This window comes from Fragaria vesca, linkage group LG5 (assembly GCF_000184155.1).
Source record: "Fragaria vesca subsp. vesca linkage group LG5, FraVesHawaii_1.0, whole genome shotgun sequence".
Classification (NCBI taxonomy): Eukaryota; Viridiplantae; Streptophyta; class Magnoliopsida; order Rosales; family Rosaceae; genus Fragaria; species Fragaria vesca.
The window spans coordinates 1495364-1506067 of NC_020495.1; the positions used below are offsets into that span (position 1 = coordinate 1495364).

Sequence of the window (10704 nt, forward strand, 5' to 3'; positions counted from 1 at the left end):
ATCACTGCCCAATTTACAACGCTTGATTTTTTGTGTTATGAATAAGACGTTTCTAGATCACAATTCATGCCCCTAGCTAAACGGTTGCACAATGAGACCTATAAATTGCATGCTAGAGTCTTGGTTTGTTCATTCAAGGTGTACTGCAGAAACATATAGTAGTAGTTTCATCAAAACAAAAGAGTTCATTTGTTCATAATAGAAATTTCAGAAATGGAGTTCAAACGTGTCTCTTTGGTGGTGATGATGATCCTGCTGATCACCGGAACTGCAATGGCCGCCGATGATTGTTTGCTGAACTGCCTTACTAAAGTATGCAATATCGCAATAGAAATATCATGCTCCGAAGTTTGTCGCATTCGGTGCCCGTCGGAGCTGGTGGTAGATGAAAATTCTAAAGGCCATAACCGTCATCACCAATATTGCATTGGTTGCTTACATCACTGTGAAAAATATCGCGATGGTATATTTTTCTGAATTTCGTTCACTCTCTAATCTCTCTATATTGTCTCATTTTTATTAGTATTCGATCTGAATGTTACTTTTTCATTGCAGATAAGAAGAAAATGGGAAAATGTATCCATCACTGCGAAACACACTGCAACATCAAAGCTCCTAGTCCTAGTCTTGGTCCTATTTCTAGTCCTAGTGATCTCAGTCCTAGTCCTAGTCCTAGTTTCGAGTAGTTATATATGTACCCATGTAGGTTTGTTCATGGGACATTTTTATGATGTTAATGTATGAAATATGATCATACTTGAATAAAAATAAGATCTGAAATTTTTATCGTACGTCTTTGATATAGCTTAATGTTGTTACTATAAGATTAGAGACTCTGAAATCCAAAACTCCAAGTCCCTTAACAATTTGATTCTAAAAAAAAAGAAAAAAAGGTCCCTCAACAGTTTATTACTTCAATTATTTACATCACAATATTCAATCTAATGATCACATAGCCAAATCTTGTCTCTTATAATTTGTCATTGGTGTAGAATAGAAAAAATTGTAGTTCTGATTTTTGGATTCAAGACGAAATCTATCTTAACTCTTCAAAAGGGAAACAAAAAGAAAAGAATTGGTTGAAAATCACTTTGCAATAATTAGGAAGTATTATTTAATGAGTTATGATAATATCTACCAAATCTAGATTTAAAACTATCTAACTGGTTGAGAGCGAGAGAGACTGCCCAAAACCCTAGGCGACGCTTTTGGTCGTATGCCAAGACCGAAGATCATCTGAGGGTGGTGGTTGGGGGACGGTTTCGTCGAAAGGCACTAGATCGGATCGGTTGGTGCCGACCCGATTTGGATGTTAATTTTGGGTCTAATGGGATGAGGAAGGGATGCGTTGGCCGACAGAGGGTGGGTAAAGGTGCTAGTGGTGGTGGTGCGACGGTGCCTGAAGCAGTGGCTGGAGGGTGGCACAAGGTCTGATGTGTTCTGTTAATTGGGCCCGGGGTCAATAAGCTTTGGGTCTGGGCTTGGGTTTACTGGGCCCAAGACTTTTTCTATTTTTATGTTTATTTTCCACTATTTTGCGTTTTATTGCTAGCTAATTACTCTTTTATGCCGACAATAACCTACATTCTTTTGGTAGGATGCTATGGGCTTGGTCCCGGTCTATGCACCTCGTGTGTCTTATCTGCTTTAGGTAGGAGGCGTGTTTTTTGCTTGGTCAAATGGTCGCAACCTCCTAATGGTATGATTAAGCTAAGTGTTGTCATGTTCACCTTCCGGCAACAACATAAAAGGAAAGCTACATTATTGGATATTAGGATATGTAATCGTGTTACATGTCAACTGATCTTTTCATTATGTCACTGTTGTGACAAAGTAAATAAAGTTATCATTAGAGCAGTATTTTGAAACTTTGAACTGTTTTGTAGTTTACTAAAGGCAACCAGAACTGAGCAATATATGCCACCAGAGGAAACAAAAAATATCGTTGAAAAATGATAATTAAACTAAAGTAAATCAATACATAATTAATGGCTATTAATACATAACATTTGTTTTCATTACCTGATAAAATTCATTAATGTCATTGATTCACCCCTTCAAATTTAGGTTATTCGATATTATGATTTGGCAAGAAATATGCATATATTACGTGAAATTAGAATTAAATATTTTTATTTCCTTACTTACACACATAATTGCCCAATTTACACCGCTTGATTTCCTTTGTTATGAATAAGACGTTTCTAGCTAGATCACAGTTCATGCACCTAGCTTAAATGTTTGCACAATGTGACCTATAAAATGAGTGATAGAGTCTTGGTTTGGTCATTCAAGGTTCACTGTAGAGTGTTTCAGTGGTTTCATCAAAACAAAAGGGTTAATTTGTTTTATAGGAATTTCAGAAATGGAGTTCAAATGTGTCTCTTTGGTGGTGGTGATGATTCTGCTAATCACTGGAACTGCAATGGCCGCTGATGATTGTGTTGGGAACTGCCTTAAGAGTTGCCACTGCCTTAAGGGTTGCCCTAACCCAATATGCGTCAAAAATTGTCGCAGTCAGTGCCCGCCGGAGCTGGTGGTAGATGAAACGTCTAAGGGCCATCACCATCATCACCAATATTGCATTGGTTGCTTACATCACTGTCAAAAATATCGCGATGGTATATTTTCCTTCACTCTCTAATCTCTATATGATATCGTAACAGTGTTCTGAATGTTACTTTCTCATTGCAGATAAAAAGAAAATGGGAAAATGTGTGCATCACTGCGAAACACGCTGCAACATCAAATCTCCTAGTCCTAGTCCTAGTCCTAGTTTCGAGTAGTTATATATGTACCCATGTAGGCGTTGTTCATGGGACATTTCTATGATGTCAATGTACGGAATAAGATTATGCTTGAATAAAATTAAGGCCTGGAATGTTTAAACTACCTGCTTGATTTAACTTAATGTTGTTACTATAAGATTAGAGACGTTTGTTTATGAATTCCAAAACTCCAAGTCCTTGACTAATTTATTTACATCACAATGTTCAATAAACTGATAACATAGCCAAATCTTGTCTATTATAATGTGTCATTGGTGTAGAACGGAAAAAATAGCGACTTAATTTTGATGCATGACAACCTATACACTTAACTAGCTAGCTAGCTAGGAAACCTGGCATTTTGTAGTTCAGATTTCTGGATTCATACGAAATCTATCTTAACTCTTAAAAATGGAAACAAAAAGAAGAGAATTGGTTGAAAATCACTTTGCAATAATTAAGAAGTATCATACTGAGATTTTATGAGTTAAGATATTATCTACCAAATCTCATTTTACACGCACCACCAAACTATCTAATTTCAATCGTGCCATGAAGCTAGGTATATCCAGAGAGATATAACTCATTTTAACTACTATCAAATATTAAGAAAAATCAAAGATGGAGTTGAGGAGTCTCTGTGTGGTGCTGATGATGGTGATTCTATTCATCAGTTCTGGAAAAGCAACAGATGAGAAATGTATCCAGTTATGCGCTTATAAATGTGGATACAACGACATATGTTTCTATAGATGCATACGACAATGCCCTAACCAAGCTCAGATTCCTATAGGGCATCAACATCAACAGTATTACTGCAAACTTGGTTGTTTGTCAGCCCAGTGTCTCAAATATAGCAATGGTACGTCGATCACGTCTCTCTCTCTCTCTCTCTCAATAAACTGGTATAGACTAATTCTGTGTCTGATGGCAGATAAATTGAAGATGAGAAGTTGCATGGATCGCTGTACACACAAAATCTGCAACATTGAAGCTCTTAAGTCTAGTAGTCATCAGTAGTAATTGTATTGATTAATCTGGGCTGTCCATGGTCATGTCTTAGGCTCATGGCACAGAAAGTGCACTGAAGTATAAAGCCTTTGTAATGTTACAGAATAATGGTAATAATATGGAATTATGAAAGTGAACGGCAATGTCAGATTAAGAAACAATAAGAAAGAAAAACCAAACAAATGAGACATCCGCCAAATCTAGATCGAAATTAAGATTGACAAAAGGCCCTTGGCACACAAATTTTTTGTTTGTTAAACCATCGGCACCTCCCATTGTACCAAATCATGTCAAACCAATCGGTAAAGTATGATTTTAGAATGTGCTATACTCAGAAGAAATACTGAAATTTCTATTTATATTTTAAAGAATTTTCATAGTCCAAAAATGACAACAGTATATTTTTGGACAGAGTAACATTCCGTATTCTGTTGTTTCACAAGTTCAAACACATTTTAAGTTCATACTCTACAAATAGTCGAAAACTAAGCTCATGACACAGCTTATCAATCTTAGATGACACTAGCATAACCTGGAGAGAAGTTAAAAGTAGTGGGAGATTTTTCAGATAACCACCACGTACAAATTTCTTTTTTCATCAAAATTTATCTAGTTGTACTTGACAATTGTCATGTTCGTTAGGTGAAATCAAAGTAAGCAGATGATCCCAGGTTGAAATCTTCCAAACTTCGTCCAGCATTACAGTAAAAATTAAAAAAGAAAAGAAAATATAGAGGAAAGTCGCTTATCACTTATTAGGGCAATTACATAATCAGTTATGATATGTGCTCGAGATTTTACAGTTATGATATATAATATCTATCACGGTATTTCTGACTGGCTATTTATCAGATTACATGAACTGTTTTGTAGTGTTTACTAAAGGCAACGAGACCAGAGCAATGCCACCATAGGAAACAAAAAATATTGTTGAAAAACTTTGGATATATAAAACAGGAATTAATCAGGATATATGACAAAACAAAAAGGAAGTAGAATGGTAATAAAATCGTGAGAATGTACAAGAACCGAGATTTTTCTTCATATTTGTAAAAATAGCATTTGATAAGGTCAAACATGAATAGGGGCAAATAGAGAATGAAATCAATTGTGTTTTAAGGTAATAAAGGTATATATATATATATATTAGAATCATAAATCAATTCATATATATGTTTCTAGCATTTTGTCGATCTATAAAATGAGTTTAGGTAAAATGAGGTAATGCAATGTTATGATTTGGCAAAATATCTGCGTATTATATGGAATTAGAATTAAATATTTTTATTTCCTTATATGATATGACTCATACGATCTAACTCACAAATCTTTTGCCTAATTAAGTCCCCCATCACTACCCAATTAACAACGCTTGATTTTTTGTGTTATGAATAAGACGTTTCTAGATCACAATTCATGCACCTAGCTTAAATGGTTGCACAATGAGGCCTATAAAATGCGTGCTAGTCTTGGTTTGTTCATCCAAGGTGTAACAGTGGTTTCATCAAAGCTAGAAATGGAGTTGAAAGGTGTCTCTTTGGTGGTGATGATGATTCTGCTGATCACTGGATCTGCAATGGCCGATTGTCCTGAGGGTCTTGAGCAATGCCTAAAAACTACTTGCCCTAGACCACCTGTTATATCTTGCGTCCAACAATGTCTCGTTAAGTGCCCGCCGGTGCAAACTGAGGGTCATCTCCGTCATCATCACCATTGCAAATCTGGTTGCTCACATTATTGTCACAAATATCACGATGGTATATATGTTTTCCTAAACTCTCTAATCTCTATATATCGTTTCGTTTTTCTTAGTATTCTGAATATTACGTTTTCATTGCAGATGAAAAGAAAATAGCAAAATGTATGCAACACTGCGAAACCAACTGCATCATCAGAGCTCCTAGTCCTAGTCCAAGTTTCCAGTAGTTATATAAGTATCCATGTATGCTTGTTCATCGGACATTTTTATGATGCCAATGTACGGAATAAGATTATGCATGAATAAAAATTAAAGATTTAAAATTTTAAATGTATGTGTTCGATATAGCTTAATATTTTTACTGTAAGATCAGACGTTTGTTTTTGAAGTCCAAAGCTCCAAGTCCCTTAGTAACTTATTTACATGGATCATGGAATTGAACATAGCCAGATCTTGTCTATCATAATTTGTCATTGGTGTAGAATAAGAAAAATAGCGACGTAATTTTGAAGCATGCATGACAACAACATCTTTTGTATTTTGATTCATGAACCAATGACTAGCAAACATTTTACGGTTCATATTTCTTGATTAAAGACGAAATCTATCTTAACTCTTTAAAACGAAACAAAAAGAAAAGAATTGGAAGAAAATCGCTTTTCAAAAATTAGAAAGTATTCTACTGAGATTTGCTGAGTTTAGATAATATCTATACATAGATCTCATTTTACATGCACCACCTAATCGGTGGTCGGTTTGGTTGCCACACATAAAAGAAGAATGCAACACCTCTAAAAGCCACACAAGGGCCCTTTGCTTCATATTGTTGTTGTGGGTGAAGGCATATTTCAATCGTTTCATGAAGGTGCATATCCCAGAAAATTAAGATATAAACTCAGATTTCAATTACAATTGAATATTAAGAAATTTCACATATGGAGTTGAGGAGTTGATGGTGATTCTATATATTCATCAGTACTGGAAATTCAATAAATGTGGATACAACGAAATATGTATCTATAGGTAAATTGTATTTGATAAGGTCAAACATGAATAAGAGATCGTAAAATTTAGAATGAAATTAATTTTCTTTTAAGGTAATAATTGTAATCATAAATGAATTCATATGTTGCTGGCTAGCATTTCTTGAACTATATAAGCTGAACTTGGGGCTTGTTATATATATAGAGCTGAAACTTCAATTCCAAATATCAAATATGGAGATGAAATCAGGTGTGTTTCTGATGGCATTGATGGTGCTTATGTTCATCAGCACCGGAAATGCAAGTTCATCACCCAGCAGACGGGTGGCATGTTTATTATATTGTGTAGACAGATGCGGACCTCATGCCTCTGAATGTGCCCACAAATGTTTTGAAGAGTGCATCAAGGTGACTCCTCCTCCTCCTCCTGCTGCTTCACAAGCCAGTCTCTCTAATTCAATGGTGACTCTCTCTCTCTCTCTCTCTCTGTGCTTGACTAATTGTGTTCTTCATGACAGATAAACTGAAGATGGGAGCTTACATGCATGGATCACTACTGTGAAGATAAACCAGATAATCTCCAAGTCATGTAAACATACTATATGTATATGATGATGTTAATGTATCATAAGTTTATGAATTAATAAAATGCCTGCCTTATTCTAGTGTCTTTATATTAATACATCGAAATTTTGGAACGAGAGAGGAGAGAACAAACACATGAATTGTACCAGACCGTGAAAAACGACATCCTCAGCATCCTTCAGGATATCTATCCATGTACCAGACCCTGCTATATGATATCCATCTCAATCGTTGGTCAATTGATGGAAGTTATAAAACAGTTAGACATAGCTGCTTGATGGAAGTAACTGTCATGCTTGAAGGTAGACTTGGACTACTATCAACGCATGAACTACTCATCCTGTAATATTATTCCTTTTCTTTAACTGTAAATTGGATTTGTGGGGCAACAAGAAACAAGTGCACAGCAGATTCAAGCTATCCAAACATATAGAACTGACCCCAGTAAGATCTTTCTGTAAAGCTAAAAAGTTTAGTACCTCTAACAAGCTTAATATATTATATATATAAACTATACACAATATACAGGACACTTGAGCCTTGTAATGATTCATGGGTGTGTACCGCAGAGCTGCAAAGGGATCATATGTACATTTGGCCGTAAAGATATGATCATCTCCCCATGTTGTGGTGAAACTGTGTTTGCTTGATCTGCTTAAGGAATCCGAAGGCATTTCAAGTATAACTTAACATCCGGTTGTTTACTGATGCTCAACTAATTCCCTTGGTCCAGTGCAGCAGCTGCTAAACTATGGTTTCTATTATCAGCTCTTCTAAAACATCTTCTACCATCTGAAAAATGACATCCTCAGCATCCTTCCGAATATCTATCCATGTACCAGACCGTGCCATATCCATCTCAACAACCTGCTGCATTGTCCGGGGTGTTGGATGAAGTGAGTTGTGCCACTCAACGTACTTCATCACCTTACTGATCACAGTTTCCTCAATTGGAAGTTGTCGAACATTTGGCTTGATAAATGACAGCCAAGGGAAATATCGTAGATCACTGCGGTATACATCCACAAGGACTTCATCTATACAGTCAAAGAGGAGCATGCAATCACAATGGAGCTGGTTTGCCTGCAGCTTTACTGTGTCAAACAAGAACGGGTCAAGCAGTTGGTCTGTTGAGTCGCACATCATTGAAATTTCATCCCAATCTAAGCTTGCAGCTTGCAGAACTGCCTGAATATACTTGGAGATCAATTCATGTTCATTCAAAGAAGAGGAACTAGTGTCAGGGTCCGCGGGGGACCTCATGAGAGGAGCAGAATGGTGCTCTTCAGCTGCAGATATATTTGGCATGACTCAATTATAAGAATTGAATAGAACAAAAGAGGAGAAAGAAATGGTAGTACTGGATGAAGGCCTACCAGGTTCAGATATGGCATCTACAAAAAAATGCTCGAGTACAGATACTGGACTTGGGTGCTCTCCTTTATCTTCGATGCTAGCAGAATCTTCGACTCTCTCAATTCGTGGAGGTGACTGGAAAACATCAGGTGAAGATGTAGATGGCTGCTCCTGAAATGTTGATCGAGAACAAGCTTAATATCAGTAGCGAAACAATGTAATTAAAAGCACATGAGCTTGCAGCAAAAAGTGAACCCTTCTACATAATTTGCGAGACAAAGTCAATTGAAATAAGTTACCTGTATGGAGGTCTTAAAATATTCATCTTCCTCGAACATATTTGCTTTATCTGTACTCCAATCAAGAGCCTTGTCTTTGCAATTTAGTTCAGACACTGTCTCTGCAGGGTCAGTTTCTCTTTGGTATATGGTATCATTAGTGTCCATGGTAATAGACTTTTCAATGCAATCGGATGTTCTTAGACCTTCCGAAGAATTAGTTTCTCCACGGTGGACAGTTTTCATAGTACCAGTTCTGCAAGCGCTTTCTGATTCAGAGGGTACTTCTAAAGAATTGGTTTCTCCTTGGTGCAGGGTGTGTTTATTCTCTGCAATGCAGCCAGATGACTAATTATTAGCTACACAAGAGGACATAAGATTATGCAAAATCTAAAATTACTAACTTCCAACCTGTAGGACTTGAGCAGCTGATCTTTTCTTTCTGAAGCCTCCACTTGTTCTCATATAACAGTTGGTGATTGCTGTAGGGTGAAAGTCCTACAGGACTACGTGTAGGTAAGAAGTCGTACTCAGGAAATGATATCACCCTCTCCAGGGTTTTCTGATCCTGCTTTTCATGGCTTCTATCCTTGTTTCCATTATTTAACAATTCCAACAACCTAGCCTCCAAAGAACTTTCAGATTCCTTTCGCCTAGGATGGTGACCAACCGAAATGTTTGAGTTCCCAAGATCACTTCCACTGGTTGATGCAGTTTCACACTGAATATGTGATCCACATTCTCTCCCCCAGCTTATGTTGTCTCTTTTCTTGATGTCAAGAGGAGATAGTATCATTCCTCCACCAGGTGAATTTCTTCTAATGATCTCAACACCTTTTCCTTTACACTCCTCTTTTGAGCCTTCGAAGGGAGATTTATGTAATGTATTATCCATTGGCTTAGAGTATTGCTCTTTTCTGCTTACCCCTATAGCATGTCTCAACTTCTTCTTTATCTGACTAAAAGAAAAATTTGCAGGCATTTCACTCTGACGGTTATTTCTCAAGCTGTAAGAAGATTGCAGAGAGGAACAATTGACATTGTCTTCAGCACTTTGCATGTTATTTGGACCCGGTTTCAGAACTACTATTCTGTCTGAAAAATGGGAATCATCGTCAGAGGGAGACTTAATCTGATGTTTTACTGCCTGAGACTCTCTGAGGTCTTCAATACGTTTTGCTAGAAGAGAATTCGGGTCCTGTAGGAGCTTTATGAATAATTCTTTATTAGAATTCAAAATCTCTAATGCATCTGATAGTTGTCTAGACTGGTAGTTCACCCCATCTGCCCTGATGTACTTTTCATCAATGAATTTCTGATTTATGATGGCCTCAGCTGCTTTCTTCTGTACTTGTGGAATCTCATAATTAGTACTTTTGCAACCACATCCTCTTCGCTTTTTGCCATGCACCTCTTCTGCCAGTGCTGCCGCGTTAAGCTTGTTCAAAGATTTTTCTACTGAAACTGAATGAGATGGTTTTCCATTCTTAGCTTCACTTTTCAGACCCTGAAGCGGTAAAGACTGAGATAGACTAGTTTTGCTAGCCTTTCCTTTCTTCTTAGGTAAAGGACCGACAAGTTTTGAATTGGATTGCATATGTTTCAATGCGTCCGAGTCAATTTTCTCATTCATCTGCAGCTCAGTGGACAACTTCTCCCCATTGTGGTTTCTTTTACTTGCCATACCAGAATCAACTGTTTGAGTTTTGTTCTTCATCTTGTCCTGGAACAATTAAAGTTGCTAATCAGCTGATCAGGTAACCAGCAGTCAATTACTTTAGAGAATAGTAAAGGCAAATAAAGTAAAAGGAATTAAAGAACAAACAAGCCTGCATAAAAAGTAGATATAAAACTGCTAAAAGCTCATGCATCAGAAAGACATCAGTCTGTTGAAGAGGCTTAGGCAGTATTTGAACTTTGCACCAAATTTCATGATTAAAAGAGTTAGGTGTGACTTACATCCATGCTTTGGCTCTTCTCATCCAAATCGGTAAGCAAATCCAACTTCATCTTAGAAATTTTCT

General features: G+C 36.8%; 1 protein-coding gene across 1 annotated transcript; it reads right to left on the reverse strand.

The window, feature by feature from the left end:
• Nucleotides 1–7385: 7385 nt before the first annotated feature.
• Nucleotides 7386–10690, reverse strand: LOC101311098. Its single transcript, XM_004300749.1, has 5 exons — nucleotides 10640–10690; nucleotides 9092–10403; nucleotides 8702–9009; nucleotides 8423–8573; nucleotides 7386–8335 (listed from the first exon to the last, which is right to left on the reverse strand). Exons 1-5 carry the CDS (start codon nucleotides 10688–10690, stop codon nucleotides 7791–7793), a joined length of 2367 nt encoding a protein of 788 aa, XP_004300797.1. The 3' UTR covers nucleotides 7386–7790.
• Between the last annotated feature and the right edge of the window lie 14 nt (nucleotides 10691–10704).

Bases quoted from the DNA above. Each gene is read 5' to 3' on its own strand.
- LOC101311098 (XM_004300749.1), bottom strand. From the start codon at position 10,690: ATGAAGTTGGATTTGCTTACCGATTTGGATGAGAAGAGCCAAAGCATG. The intron at 10,404-10,639 runs GTAAGTCACACC...TAATTGTTCCAG, and splicing joins AGAAGAGCCAAAGCATGGAT to GACAAGATGAAGAACAAAAC. The intron at 8,574-8,701 runs GTAACTTATTTC...TCAACATTTCAG, and splicing joins ATTTTAAGACCTCCATACAG to GAGCAGCCATCTACATCTTC.